This window comes from Morone saxatilis, unplaced genomic scaffold (genome assembly GCF_004916995.1).
Source record: "Morone saxatilis isolate NCDOM2014 unplaced genomic scaffold, NCSU_SB_2.0 Contig15, whole genome shotgun sequence".
Classification (NCBI taxonomy): Eukaryota; Metazoa; Chordata; class Actinopteri; family Moronidae; genus Morone; species Morone saxatilis.
Genome location: NW_023339707.1, coordinates 20,945,947 through 20,962,252, shown reverse-complemented (window position 1 = coordinate 20,962,252; position 16,306 = coordinate 20,945,947). Strand labels below are relative to the sequence as shown.

General features: G+C 38.7%; 1 protein-coding gene across 1 annotated transcript; it reads right to left on the bottom strand.

Moving 5' to 3' along the window:
- Positions 1–370: 370 nt before the first annotated feature.
- On the bottom strand, positions 371–15,948 carry uckl1a (uridine-cytidine kinase 1-like 1a). The gene is made up of 15 exons (XM_035655991.1): positions 15,860–15,948; positions 11,566–11,753; positions 11,229–11,335; positions 8,563–8,733; positions 8,196–8,267; positions 7,846–8,035; positions 7,692–7,753; positions 6,615–6,631; positions 6,290–6,388; positions 6,106–6,199; positions 4,034–4,096; positions 3,824–3,946; positions 3,480–3,587; positions 3,070–3,226; positions 371–2,436 (listed from the first exon to the last, which is right to left on the bottom strand). The coding sequence occupies exons 1-15, from the start codon at positions 15,946–15,948 to the stop codon at positions 2,357–2,359; spliced, it is 1,620 nt and encodes a 539-aa protein (XP_035511884.1). The 3' UTR covers positions 371–2,356.
- Positions 15,949–16,306: the final 358 nt, after the last annotated feature.

The following is a 16,306-nucleotide window of genomic DNA, read 5'->3' as shown; positions in this document are numbered from 1 at the left end:
GGGGGGGGGGGGCAGTCCAAAACAAATGTGTAGGAGCAGGAGATGTAGGTGTGAAGATGATACAACATTCACAGCTTATGTGATGTGTTAATCTCACTGTGAGGAGTATGAATGATTGAATAAATACATGAATGAAGACGACCAGACAACACTTGAAGGTACATGATAGTGAAGAGACACAGAGAGAGACAGAGAGAGAGAGAGAGAGAGAGAGATAACACTGAGCATAAGGGCACAAACTGGCTGGGGAATCATATTATTACCAACCAGGAGCACGAGGTGTGTTCATGGTTTGGAGTAAACCCTGTGAACACAACAGGGAGGGGGAAACTCGGAGGCTCCAGGTTTTTTTATTGCTTATTTTATAACCCTGAAATCACATTAATATCATTATCTTACATGTTTATAACTGAGCATTAACAGTACATTCAGCACCAGATCAAATCAGTAAAATAATAAACCAACAAGGATGTTTTCTTTACTGCAAAAACCACCATTCATGACATCAAATCTCAACATATTTAACTTGTGCGATGGAAGTGATTCAGGTGAGTCTGTTTGCATTTTCTGTACTGTAAAGAGACACTGATTTCTCAAAGGGACACACTATAAATCACACTGAGAGAAGCTAAATGTGAGCTATACTGACCCCGTCAGGACTAAAAGTGCATCACAGTGGGAGCCAGGCGGCCTGGATCTGAACCCTGAGAGTCACAGGACCATGGGAAATACTCAAAAGTAAGCTTGTGACCGCCCGTGACCTCGCACTCATCCACACCTGGTCGATCAGTTCAGACACGTGACGAAAACAACGTCAGTTTCCAGTAGAAGTAGAAATAGGCAGTGAGAACTGAAAACTAAATCTGAATTCATACCCTGAATTTAAGATTTATTGTAAACTAAATACAGTGTAAGTGTAAGTGTAAACCTACAAGATATAGATCCCCCCCTTTGTGAGATATTTTTAATATAAAAAGTTTAGTCTGACAACTACTCTACTGTAGGTGTGAGTTTATTATATAACATATAGAAAAAGTGTCTTATTAGAGCAGCGTAAAGTATGAATGGATTCATATCAGAACAGATTCTTTAGCCGATTGCACCAGCTAATAAATTCAAACATAGCCTGGTTATAATTAGTCCCAGTTTGTGCCTCTCATGTATTAACATTACATTCAAGTCACAGAGCTATGAGTCAGATTTTCCTGTCCTTAAGGTATTTCCAGAAACTTCAAAGTGTCTTCTAACAGTTTGGATGAAATAATATTCCGTCTGTTGCACGATGAAAAAGATTTTCAACTTGTTTCTCAAGTTGCGTCGCTTTTTTTACTAACCCTAAAAAAGAGAAGAAATTATATATCGTCTTGCTCAATTTGTACAACATGAACCAAAATTAATGTTGTTTGTAGTATTGATTACAAAAAACAGCAAAGACAACATTTCTTGGCTACTTGGAAAACAACTTCAGAAACCGATAAAAATCGTGTGTTTAAAGATTTGAAGATTCTGGAAATATCTTCAGAAATGTGTTTAGTTTTGTTTAACATCCTTCTGTTTGTACTTTTTGGAAATGACTCGAATGTAATGCTAATACTTCTATGTATACTGTCAATGGCTCATACATGAGAGGCACACACTCGGGTTAAGTTTACACCCTAACCGCCAGGTGACAATATTAACGTTAACTTGCTAATATAAGCCATTTAGATGAGAAGTAAAAGATTTAATGAGCTTTGATCCGACACGTGATGCTAAATGTTGTAACACATTAATTATCTGAACTAAAGATTTAACTTTACTAACATGGCTGTAAACGTGTTATGTTAGAAGTTATATTACTGCTTTACGGTGCTACAGTGACTTTAGACTATTGATTGCGATTGTACAGTGTTACAAATGTTTGCTAGAAACTGATTCACACATTATTAAAGTCCTTTCTAGTCAAGTTTTAAGGGCGCAACCCAATTCAATAAACCGGTTTGAAATTATTTAATAGCTACTGAGAACGGGATTCATGGACAGCTGGTGCAATCTTGGATTAAATCATATAATAATACAGTTATTGCAATGTAGTACATCAGAGGTAATGGCACTGTTTCACCTCACCCATCTGTATGAAACTATTAATGATGAACACTCGGGTGTAAATAGAACAAAATGTCCCTCATGCACACAACTTGACAGAGACTCATCTGTTGTATAAGAGTACAAAATGTCATTTTTTTCAGTACACAAAAAGTGAATCTAACAGTTGTTTGTTTTTTGCTGGTTTATGCCTGAAGAGGAGGATGCACAATGATGGGAGTTTTCAAGTAGTGTTTGTATTTTCTTTCACAGAGGCTCACAGATGTGTGTGTCAGAATGACGGCTGCTCCTGGTCCTCATCGCTCCAGCTGTCGGTCCCGTCTGTCCCAAAGTACCGGTCTCCGAAGTCCCCTAAAACACACAACAGTGGAGCTGCTGTCTATCAGTGCGTTAGGGGCTGAAGAAAATAATGAAACAGCACAGGATGAATACAAAGCAAAACAAAATGGCTGCAAAGGTTAGAAGATTTGGAATTAAGAGCTACTGTATTCACATACATTAAAAATTAATCTTAATGTTTTCAAGGAATGTTTAATTACGTAATTCTAAGTAATTATTTATGTTGACCGACCACATACGTGTCTATCTGTGTAGTTTAGTTACAGTGGTGATCAGGAGCAGTGCTGGCTTCAAATCTGAAGCGACACAAGCATTAAATTAGAATCTGCTGGGACATGAAATGAAATCTGTCAACTTGAAACAGAAATGTTTATTATGCTTTATCTTCTGCAAAGACGGCGGACATTTTTATTTCCTGCATAAAACTTAAATACTGCACACAAAGCCACAAACACTGAAGGCGGGGTCGTACGCTGGAAACATCGCGTGGAATTCTGTCAATTGTAGTTTTTGTCCGCCATCTGTTATTCAACCTTTTCTCCTAAAGTTGAGAAACTGAGAATGTCCAAATAAGTTCCACTTGGGATATAATGTTTGACACAGTCCGGTTACGGATATAAAGAGTACGTGCATGTGATGGCTTACCGATACCAGGAATTACATGTAAAAGATCGTCCAGACTCTTGTCAACAGCGGTGGTGATGATTTTGACCTTTGGGAAGGCGTAGGCCACAGAGTGCACCCCGAGCTCTGCCATCAACAGCGACACCAATGCGATCTTATCCTCCTGCACCTCGTGATCCTGCTCAGCAACACATATCACAGCAGCAACTGTCAATGCCTGCCAGCTCATCACCAGAGGGGTAATTAGCAAGTGGAGAGCAAAGTGAGCAAAATATTTGACAATTCTCTTTGCAGAAATAACACTAATCTAACCTCACCAGGACGAGTGAAAAAAAACACACAGATGAGCAATAAAACACATGTGACTGATGAAGAGGAGACGGGGCCCATTGTTGTCTTTATGAAGAATAATGATGTTAATCTGCACCCACCAATAAGACTCGTACTGCCATCATGGCAGCGGCGCCAGTGGAGACTGTGCTGTCCATTAGGATGACATGATCTTCACTGATGTCTTTAGGCAGACGCAGGTAATGCAGCTGGCGAGGCCAGAGAGGAGGAGACAGGTTACCATGGTTACAAAAGCAGGAAGGGTTAGTTACCACGGAGACACACATCATGTGGAAGAAAAGAGAAAAAAAAGAAACAATCAAAACATTTTTATCTTCTGTTTAATGTGAATTTTGAGACAATATCCAACATCGTAGCACACGTGAGCATCTGGATGATATCGATGGGGGGAACATTTGATACAAAATAACACATTTTATTTTACCTCTGGTTCGCCTGAGTCGAGGTTGGTCTGGATGAGGATTTTGCCGATGCGGACGTCCTTGCACACGGCTCGCAGGGCGGGCTCCATGGTCTCTCCTGCCCGCAGGACGGACACACCGGTGATCTGTGGAGACGAGTGTGACGACAGAAACCCTGAGGACACACTCGACTGGAAGTTAACAAGACCTTGTAAAACAGGAACATCACTCACCCCTTTCCCGTTGTAACGCCGGCCCTCGTACTCCTGCCCTTGCGGAGTCTGAACTACACACGTCTGTTACAAAATGCAGAAGAAAATACTTTATTTAGAAATATTTTTAATTATTTTAATACACAAACGCTACTCTCACTTGCAAAACTCTGGTTTACTTTGTTATTAATACTGTAATTATACTGTTCTTTAGACCTATTCAGGTTCTTATTATCAGTATTTAGTTATTAACATTGATTCTTTACACTTCTGTTATTTAATGTACAATATATATTTTAAATGTCTTATTTTCTGTATATTGTTATATACTGTAATATAATGTACATATTTTTACACGTTATACTACTATATATATTGTTTTAAAGTTCTTCTTATTCATATTACTATTTCTTATAATGTCTTTGTTTAGCAACTTGAGCAACTGTAACGCAAGTATTTCTGATTCTGATTCACGGATACAGATAATATATACACTCAATATATCTCTGCATATTTTTGCATATTTAGACCTTATCTTTGTCTTGTGAGTCTGAGAGACATTTCTGTAGCATATCTACTATGTATATACTGTGTTACTGCAACAAAATACACCCTGCGTTCACTTTAATACCAATAACTTTACAAAGATACCTTCCAGGAAACCAGTGGTTTTGGTTGATGTCAGTCAACTTGCAGAGATTTGTTCAGTCACCTTTATTATTTGTCAGGTACGCTGTTAAGCTGTTACTGTTTTGACTTTTTTTTTTTGTTTAAATTATGGCAACTGACATTTGAGAAAGCTTTTAGAAACACTTCAGAGAAATAATAAGCAAATACGACTGTTTTCAGCATCACTGCAATGCAACAATAACTGTGACACGACTATAATTATAATTAAAGCTGGAAGCAGCAGGAACGGGCCCTCGCAGTGCGCACGGGTCGGGTCGTGCCAGCACATCAGGAATACATTTCATGGAAATGACATGACTATTGCCATGTAAGGCTTATATCTTTTTTACCAGTAGGTGGCGCTATGAGTACGACTGAATGTTTGCATGTAGATGTATTCAGGGCGGGGCTCTTATCGAACATTTGGTGGACATTGTACAAAGTACTTTGGGGAATGCATCCAAGAGACTTTTTTCAGACATGTCAGTCGTATGTGTCTTGGGGGCTGATTTTTGGGGGCCGTGGCTGAGCCATTTTGTGACTCCCATGTGCGGGACCAATATAATATGTAAATTTTCACCATCTATTAATAGATAGTGACAACTGAAGAGTGACAGGAAAGAGGGGAGAGAGAAAGAGGATGACACACAGCAAAGGGCCACAGGTCGGATTTGAACCTGTGGCCTCTGCAGCAAGGACTCAGCCTTGGTACATGGGGCACATGCTCCACCAGGTGAGCTATCAAATTTTATTTATTTTTCTTAAATGTAGGAAGAAAACCGAAGCTTCTTGGAGAAAACCCACACCAACACAGTGAGAACTACTGCTGTGATCCTTTAAACCTGCAGAAGCCGTTTTGTTGGCCACTTGAGGGCAGCAGAAACAAGCTGTAAACACAACGCTGACATATTTTCACCTTTTAAGTTAATATGATGAACTTATAAGCAAAAGTTGCTTGTTTACGTATCCAGCTGTTACAGAACAAACACTATAATTCATTTTGAGTCGTGTTTCCGACAACCTGATTAATGTAAGTCCAATATCACTCTATATTCACTCTCCCTTTAGCTCTGTTTTTGTCACTCCTGAGGGAAATATGAGTCTCTTCAGCTGCTAAATGCTTTACCAACTAGTTGCTTACTGTGTCTCTCTGTGGTTTGGTGTTGAGCAGGGGGTGTGCAGTGCGTTTATCGAGCTTTTTCACTTCCTTCTGTGTCTGAAAACGACACTGTTAGAGCGGTGAGAGTGAACCAAAACAGTAAAAATACAGCAGGCTGTAAAAGCAAAACAATAAGCTAAAACACACGAGGATTCATACACCTGAGGGGAACAGCAGAGTCGGGGGATGATTCTCTGTGGATTTGTCCACTTTCATATACAAATAGTGATCCATTGTTAATATAAAAGAGTTAAAGTCTACCCACCTGAGATGGTAGGAATGTCAGTGCGTGTTCTATGAGAAGCCGCATTAATCTCTTTGAGTAGAAGATGAACTCATCTCGACTGGTTTCTTTATTCCTGCATTAAAGTAAAAGAACAAAGGTTTTAAAACTAATATTATACACACTGTTGATACAAGGACACAAAGGTGTAGCACGGGTAAGGTACCTGATGATGGTGTGCAGGCCTCTGACCTGCGGCGTACTCTCCAACACACTGAGCGTCTGAGGCAGCGGCTGCGTCTGCTGAGCGGAGGCCAGGAGTGCTCTGAGGGCCGATGAAATATCGTCCAGAAAAGGTTTTTATTGTGTTATTCTGCTACACTAAAGATAAATAAACAGTCTTGTTTTAAGAAGGTAGAGAGTTATAATTTAGTGATTAAATGGAAAATAACAGAGAGAGTATGAAGGTTCAGTCTGTACTCTGTATATATAAAACTGATGCAAAATCTCCCAAAACAATAAGTGGGCCATCAAAATATGTATCAGCATACCTGACACTGAGCTCACGCTGCATAAAGAGAGGAAAGACAATAAAATGGTGAATGAAAATGTAAAATGTAGACAGTGAGAAGACCCAATCCATTCATTGCTGCTGAAGATTTAAAGGACCAGTGTGTAGGATTTAGTGGCAGTAAGTAGTGTAGTTTGTGAAAAGCGAAAAAGGCCCTATCTAGAATCAGTGTTTGGTTTGTTGGTTCTGCAGGTTTGGTGCTGGCAAATGTTCACAGCAGCAGGACGGAGTATCTGACCTGACTCAAAATAAACTACAGTCTGTGTGTTCATGGTAATGAGAAGGAATATGAGCTCACTGATGTGTAGGGTTCTGATAGCTGGTTTCATTCTGAATTCAGTTCTGAGAAGATTGTTTAACCTGTAGCAGTGCAACAACTAGTTCACCGTCAGGTAACGTTAAAAGCATCATGTGCACAGAACAATCTGTGGTTTATTTAGCTGATATCTGCTGAATGATTAAGTTATTAATATGATTTCCACTGTGTTGTTTTTAGCTTTTTCGGCCCCTGCAGCTGTAGCAGTGAGAAGCAAATGCAGTTTTGCCTCACAGCAAAAGGAAAATGAGCCCGTACAGGGTTAATGAATATCACAGCACTGGTAAAATACGTGGTGAAAGCCCTACACACCCTTTCAACACATTAAAACATCTGTGGTTAAGGAATGATACTGAGTGAAATATAAACAGTAGATACTTTTTTTTTACTGATATGTCTCCATTCCCCACCAAACAAACGACCTAAAAAGATTCAGTAAGGGATTCAAAAGGACTCGTATTCGATAAAATGCTATTTGCTATAAATGCTGCTCTATGGCACAGAAAAATAAAGCTGGATTGGGTCTTTTCATATGATTTGTTGACAACAACAAGAATATAGAAGAACAGCAGACTCTGAGAGGGATAAAAGTCTGCGATTGAGAAGTTTTGATTGAATTTAAGCTTGAAGCAGTTTATTGTACAAACAGCTGGAAGTCTCTCTTTCTGTCTATATGTTACAACTTTTGGACACATGGTGGCGCCCCCCTCTTATGTACAGTCAGTGTTTTCGGCTGCTCACCTCCTCTAGTTGGCTGTGAACATGCTGGACTATCAGATCAATTGCTACCATATTCCCACCACCTTGGAAGGAAAGAGAAGTCCAGTTGAAGACATTGTTGGTATGTTTCCAATAACACATAAGTTAAAATGTTCAGTAGCGAAGGCTGTCTCACCTCTCGGCACAACAATATCAGCCAGCCTCATGGTCGGCTCGATGTACTGCTCAAAGGCCGGCTTCACAAACTTGTTGTATTGCTTTATGACGCCTTCAATGTCCCGCCCGCGCTCTGTGATGTCCCTGCGGAGCCGTCGAACAAGCCTAATGTCTGAGTCTGTGTCCACAAAGATTTTCATATCCAGGAGCTGCAGGTGGGAAGAGCAAACACCCCCAAATGGTTCAATAATATTCACTTCAACAAAGCAGCTGCTCAAACAACAATACCTGGTGATGATTGCTTTACTTCACTCATGAATTCTTCAAAAACAAAGAAAAATAAAAAAAATAAAAACATATTGCCTTTACCTGAAGAAGCTCTTTGTCTGCAAAAGACATAATTCCTTCGAATATGATTACACTGGCACCGTACACATTTTTCTGCATAAAGAGGAGGAAAAAACCAAGAGTCTTCAAAGCAGAAAGCTTCTTTACAAACAGTCAGCTTTTAGAAGATTAAAGCTGCAGAATATTTTATTAAAGTCTATAATATATTTTCAGCTTTGAAATTTTAAACCACAAAAAAATGAATGCTTCATTACTGCGTTCTACTTTCTTCTTTTCCAAAATTACAGGACGCATATTTAATCTTTAAACAGTTAAAAGTCTCAATCATCATTGAGGAGTTTTCTGTAGAAACTAAAGACAACTTGCCTGTGATAAAAACACAACTCACCCAGTCTTTCTGCCTCCCATGTGTGGTGAAGTCGTACACTGGGATCTTCACGCTCTTGCCCTGCTTCAGCCTTTGCAGGGTGGCGACCAGCAGCTCAAAGTCAAACGCCCCCGGATGATCAAAGTTGTAGTCGTTACTCGCAGCTAAAGCCTGCTCCTCGGGAGATAAAACCTGTAAAACACAGCAGGTACACACAAGATGTTGTTGAAGGTTTCATTTTAAAGAACCAGTTTGTGGAATTTAGCGACGTCTAGTGGTGAAGTTGTGGTTTGCAACTAACTGAACACCGCTTGTGTCTGTATTTGATGACCTGAGAATGAGAACGGGCTGTGAAGTGTGTGGGAGAAACCAAGGTGGCTGTGAAACTCGTAAATAACTTTAAGGACTCTTTCTAGAAAGATATATATGTAGAAACAAGATATATATGTAAAAAACGTCTCATTCTAAGGTAACAGAAACACATGAAAACATACATTTGAAAATTATAGTCTATTTCTGACAATTAAATTAGTTGCGGAGATTGATGAGAATATCAATTCTCACATCTTTATATTAAATATGAAGCTAAAAGCTGGAAGTTTAGCTTAGCTTAGCATACAGACTGCAAACAGGAGGAAGAACAGGATAAACATCTTTAACGTCAATAACAATAAAGTCCTCTGCTTTTCCTCATAAAGGAGGAGTTAAAGTTTGTTCTTAGTCTTCATTAATATGTGTTTGTGGACTCAATATTGTGTGTGTGTGTGTGTGTGTGTGTGTTTGTTCTGTATTTCTATAAAAAGGAGTGGAAGCTTGGGGGGGATTAGCTTTTCAAATCAGAGTGGCAACTCCTGATCCTCGTGATTACTGAGGGATTCTGGTTCTGGTTCAAACGAGTTCAGACAAAAACTTGTTTAGGAACAACATGATTAATAGATTATAGCCCACAAATTATTATAAGAAATAAATTACACTAAATTACACACACAATTACAAGTTTTTTAGCTGAGTGCCTGTTTGATAATTATAGGGATCAGTAATGTTTTTACTGAGCATCACAACTAGGGTTAGTGACGAAAACAGGTTACCAGTATTACAAGAAAAGAAATTAGTTACGGTATCATCTACTTTAAAATGAATTTGTTTTTAAATACAGAGTGATCCTATATGGAGTACACTTACCTTTAATATTGTGTACAATATTGTTGCTGTACAATAAAACAGGCTGGGAGGAAGGAAGTACTTCTATAGATTTAACATTGTTATGTGAATGTTTTTAAATGATAATTAAAACTGCAAAAACAACCTGTTTTTTTTTGTTATTTCTTCACTATGTTCATCCGCTAGTTGATAAATGTGCCTGTTCAGCTGCACAATGAGAGCACTGAGAGCAGAACCAGAACAGTAAAGGTGTGTTACAGGGAGCTAAACACCGAGCTGAAACTCACTTTACTGCTCTCCGTAAAGCCGAGGGGAGCTGCAGATTCAGGTAATAATTCTCTCCAGGTTCACGACTACGAGCAACCCCTTTAAAGATATAAATTATAGAAAAACTGAGGAACAGTAATGTAGTATTGGGGTCCAATGTTCGATCGATCATGTTAGAGAAGAACCTAGAACCAGTTGATCTTTGGTTGTTCTAATTATGGACGATGGCTGGATGTACTCCATGGTTTTTATGTTGGGTTCTGACTGTACATTGTTTTATGTGAGCTTGTGAGGGGAGTTGTAGCATTTGTCTCTAGTTTGTATTATGCTTTAAAATATTTATTACACTTTATGTACTTCACGTCATCAGATCATAAACAATTATGGAGCCAAATACTTCAACTCATAAACAAACTTTACTGCGGTTTATTGGACTTGATACAGTACAAAGAATAGTGCAGCAAGCTCTTTCCCCTTTCAGGTGTGTGTTCAGTGAAATAAATTATAATACATATTAAGGTTTATAATTAACTGTTTTTTTTCATTAAGGGAAAATGCTTCATGTAGTTTGTCTCATTTTCATCACATAGCTTTTGTAAAGTACAGGCTCTTCTCACTCTCTTGGTTCCTCTGAAGGACATTTCTACCGGCTGTTTATGTGCAAAGCTGAGTGAACCTTCAAATATGGTCGAGCCTCCTTCTCTTGTCTGTTTGGCCTTGTTACGTCTGTCATGTGTGATATGCACTGGTGTTGATGTTGGGAATGTGCATTCAAACTAAAGCGCAGAAAGTACAAATACTTGTGTAAATATGTAGGGGGTAAAAGGAAAAAGTTGTCGGACAAATGAATATTAATAAGTAGATACCTGAAGAAACTACTTGAGTATATAAATAAAGTATTTGTACTTCCACCTCTGCACTAGAAGTTATTCAAAGTGATTACAGTGTAATTTATTTCTAGGTCGCTCCTAAATGGAGATTTGTTACCCACAATATCTGTAGTTGGTTTTTTATTGGTTCCCTATGTGTACAAAATATCTACACTGTAATTTGGCTGTAATCTAAAGCATCAACAACGGTTCATTAATCAAACTGTGACAGCAGTATAACGGTTGCTTTGAGGTGACTGAATGTGAATTTCAGATAATATAAAATAACATAACATTTCATCCTAAAGATGATTATTTCTGCCTACAATGAAACCACAGATAATCAGTAGCAACCAAATAAAACAAGACAAAAATGCATGAGTCTCTCACCTTGTAGAAAGAATCCATAGACAACAGCACAACCCACGGCACATCCAGAGCTTCAATGATCTTATTGGCCACAGTGGTCTTCCCTGAGGCGCTGCCCCCACACAACCCTGCAGATCCACACAGCATTTCAATGGCCCATTATGTGTGTTTTTCAGAGTGTGTCTAATGTTGTCTGGCGGTATGCATGTGCAATGGCAGTAAAGTGTTTATGGGTATAATAAGACAGAACAGTAATAAAAGGACAGGTTCTGCAGCTCAAAGACACAATTTGGCACGAAAGGAAGTGAAAGAATTAAACAGTCGGAAGGAGTAAAGAGATCATCAGCAAGTGTCATACCGATGACAAAGGCCTCTTTTGACTGTGCTCCGTGCTCGTCATACCAGGGAGGTCGGCCGGCCGTGTAAATGGTGCGCGTGCCTGTGCGGAGCAAAGGAGGCTCGGTTTTACTCTGTGAGGTAGTGCTCTTCCTGCGAGGGGCCCCGGCGGGGGGCAGGAGCCGGTCCAACGAGTCCTCCCCGCTCCCACTGCAAAAACAGCACACAGCAGGGCAGGTTACAGCCTGAACACACACGAGTCTTAGACAGGCAGGTGTATCACGTCTGCAGTATCAAAGAACTGCCTTACTTCTATTTTGACAACGTAATTATAAGATGTAGGAATTTATTTATTTATTTAAAATCTAGGTGTGATACATTGTGTACTGTTGGTACTAAACCATTTACATTAAGTGTGTTGCCCTTAAGGTCCCGAGCATCCAGAGCTTTTAACCATTCTCAGCCGTTGGAGCTTCCTCAGCTATGATGAAGGCTGTGAGATGGTTAAAAGCTGCAGGAAAAGCTATTATGTGGACCTTCACTCAAGAATATTTTGTCAAATTATTATTTTTTTTCTCTCAACTGCATTGAAATTCCAAACAGACAGCAGATAAAAAGCAGCATGCTGAGCGTCGACTCAGACTTTTTAAAGATTTAAACAGAACAAATAAATAAAGCAGAGTACAAAATAGAGCTTAAAGAATAAGTAAAATCATTTTTTAAGAAAAAAATTAAACTTTGGGCTGCTTTTCTTCATTTTATGTGATAGAAAACGTAATATCTTTGGGTTCTGGAGTCGGTTGGACAAAATAAGCAATCAGATTGCATCACCTTTAGTATTTTATAGACCAAACAATTTATTAATAAAATGATATGCAGATAACGATAAGTTAATTTAAAGCAAGAAATTACTTTAAAAGAAAGACATAGTTTAACATATTAATATATTTCTGTCTGACAGAGTCTGACGATTGCATAACAAACAGTGTTGCAGTAAAAAAAACAAAACAATTAAGTTGAAATTTGAAATATGCAAAAAACCCGTGGAGCAAGAAGAGAACATCTTGGTGCAGTTAAGACAAACACATTGTTGTGTGTGTTGTGTAAGACTGTTTATGAGTTTCCCCATTGAGCAGCTGCTGTAAGGTCAGACTCACTGTGTACTGTATACTACACTTTATACTTTTATAGTACATTTCAGTGGGAAATTATCTTGTTTCAGCTTCTCAAATGTGACGATTTGCAGCTTTAGAACACATGTGAAGGTTTCACTTTAAGCTCTTAGTGACTCTGATGGGCAGATTTGTCACTATTTAAAAACCAAACGATAAGTGGATTGATCAACAAAAATACCCAACAATTAAAGGTCCAGTGTGTAACAATTAGGCTCTATTAGCAGAAACAGAACATAATGTTCACAGGTATGTTTTATATTAGTGTATAATCACCTTAATATAAGAACTGTTGTGTTTTTGTTCCCTCAGAATGAGACGCTCTATCTAGAGACGCCAAGAGTCTGCCAAGATAAACCACCATGTTTCTACAGTGACCTAGAACAAACAAACCTAACACTGGTTTTAGGGCCTTCTGCATTTTTGCGAGTTTCCCAACCACCGTAGTTTCTCCTACACACTTCACATCCTGGTATCAACCCTAGGTCATCAAATACAGACACGAGCAGTGTTCAGTTGGTTGCAATCAACAACATAACCACTAAATCCTTCACACTGGTCCTTTAATCCATAATGAAAATAATTATTACTTGCAGCCCAGTTAGAAAATAGCTTCACAACAACCAGCTACAGTAAAGTAAGTAAAATGCTGCCTAAACATTAATGATGCAGGCTAATAATAATCCAATGGTACAATACTTAGGGGCTATTTCTCGGCTTTAACTACTAACTAGCTCATGTGCAATTTCCTGATAATAACATTTTCCTGCAGCACTTGTGGTACTGGCACTTCCAGGATCTGAATGCTTCTTCCACCACCGCCTATTATGTGTTAATGCTACTGTTTGATACTTGAACCGACAAATCACAGCTTAGATCACTGTAATTAAGATTAGGGGCCCTCACGCCAACGTTTACTAGGGAAGAAATAAAAGTAATCTTAGCTTTGCGTCATACTATCAGGATACAGCAAGGACTCCTCCATTCCCACTGGCAGTAATTAGAAATCAAATTAGTAACTCTGTTTGTTTCTTATGTAATGTACAACTAGATATATGCACACAAACTGTAAATTAGAGGACTAATGAATGTTTTGCATATTCAACCGAAGCAATTTTAAATGCTTGTTTAGTAATGACACACTACAGGGCAATCCTCTGTGACTGAGCACGAATAAAAAAAAGACACCAAAAATCCCTGCAAACTAACCCAGATCCTGCACTTCCTCTGACCTCCCAACAACCCCTGTTAAGAGACTATTTAAAGCTCACATCCGTGGTGTGTTTGAGAGCTTTTGTGAGGAGGAAAACTGGTGCCCTGCCTGCACTCAGAAGAAACAAAACAACACATCTTACCTGCAGTCAGACCTCAGGGACCAACATCCGGAGATTCTGGCTCCTGTGCAGTCCAGCAGAGTCATATCTGCTTCAGACGACAACCTGCAACCCTCCAGCTCGCCTGTCACTGTGGCCCCAAAACAAAAGGCCCTCGACGGATTAACTCTGACCGAAGCAGGGTGTGTGTTTCAAGTCTTGCTTTTATGGAGCTTAAACAATCATCTGAAAATGTACTCTTCCTCTCATCTCTCCACGCCACTGGCCCATGTGTCCTCCTTTCTCTCAGTCCAACTCTTTCTGTGTGTGTGTGTGACAGACACTAAGAGGATCACCATAACACTGGCAGCAAAGAGCGGCTTGGCCGGTATTAATAGAGGCACCTGTAAACAAAAGCAGGACGGGACGGACGTCTTCTGCTGATCCCTCTACAGTTCTGATCAACACAAACCCGACAACAAACACTGCAAATAAGTCTTATTGTTACAGTTTCCCGTTTAGTTTAACGTGAAGTCTTGTCTCAAAGATACAAAGCAGAGGAAATCCTCTCATTGGAGAAGCTGGAACCACAGAATGATACGTATTGAGAATATTACTTAAAGAATGAATCGATAACTAACAACAGATGGCGATTCCCAGTTTTAAAAGGCTGCATTAGAGATATTGTCTTAGATTGATGAGAGAGAGAAATGCTAAAGCACTTTAATTCTTAAAGTCTCTTTTTAGCTGCTGTATAGTGTTAAAAGTTTAAAGTCAAATGTCTCTTTCATGTTTTAAGATGATGTTTAATATGTGTGCACAAGACAAATGTCCCCTCGGGGGCTGTAAAGTTTACTCTACTTCTTGTGGATAATATTTAATATGTGTACTTAAGTAAAGCTTTGATTGCAGGAATTTAATAATGAAGTATTGCTTTCTCAATATTGTCATTTTATTGTTATTCCTGTCTCATTTTTACATAAAACATGCATGTCAGTCCTGGAAGAGCTGCTGTGTTTTTGGGGGAGTTTAGTGTCTAAGGACAGAAGATGTACAGCCATGTAAGGGGAAACTGATGATTTTGATACATAAATACGTTAACTTCCATAACTAAAAGATAAAAATGTAACAACAATCATTAGTGTTATGAGTATGAAGGCTGTGCTAGAAATTTAATTTCACTCTCAAACAAGCATGGCACCAATCAGTGTTAATGTATATTTATCAAATATGTGTTATTGGATTATTATTACTAATACACTTGAGTTATGACATGCAGATACATACAGACTGGTGAATATTATATTTAACAGAACTTTAAAAGTTTTAATATATATTTTTTTTTACATTCCTTTAAATAGAAGTCCTTTAATATATTTCTGAATGTTAATCTATTATATATATTGAAAACCGACACAGTTGTCCAGAACAATAAGGTGCTAAATTAGATTAAATATAACTAAACTATAAATATAACTAATGGTTTATTATAGGATAAGTATATTTTAGGGATATTCTAGTGGTTTCTCATTAGTGAGCCTGTGACGCACAACTGTGTCACCATGCAGCTCACCGACTTCAGAAGAGCTTCCGCATTAAATCAACCTACAGCACATTATAATGCACATTTAATGCACATTATAATGCACATATACTAACAGAGAGGGCTTTTAAATGAACAATGTCAATATAAGAAGCGATATTTTTGCAGTTTGTGGGAGGGGGAGTCAGTGTGGTTATCGTTACATTACAGCATCGGGACGCTGCAGCGGACTAAATAAAGATTAAAGAGAAATCAAACACAGGTGATAAAAACACAGCATCAATGTACCTGTCCGAGCGGGACGACATTATTCTCCCGAACTCCGTTTCCATGGGGATCTTTCGACCTCGGAGCCGGCATCGGCTGGTTAAAGCCATGGATGGATTCCTTCTTAACCGTGCGGTGGGATTATGGGTAATGTAGTTTATCATCACGTGGTTCCTCACAGCTGCTCTGTCAAGGGTAATGCACAATAATCCTGACCTTTAAAGCATTTGAAAGACCAACAACAACAAGAACAAAAAAAGGCAGTGATGTTTTTTGATATTTTTTTTTTTATTTGCTTTCTGACATTAAAAAAAAGGTTTCAGAGAGAGAGGAAGAGGTAGAGACAGTAATGAGAGAGAAATAGTTAATAATTCATCACAGAATAGAGCAATACATTGACAGATTGTCACGGAGCTTCTTCATCACAGTTCATAGTCAGTTCGTGAAGATTATGTCTGTTCATCGTGC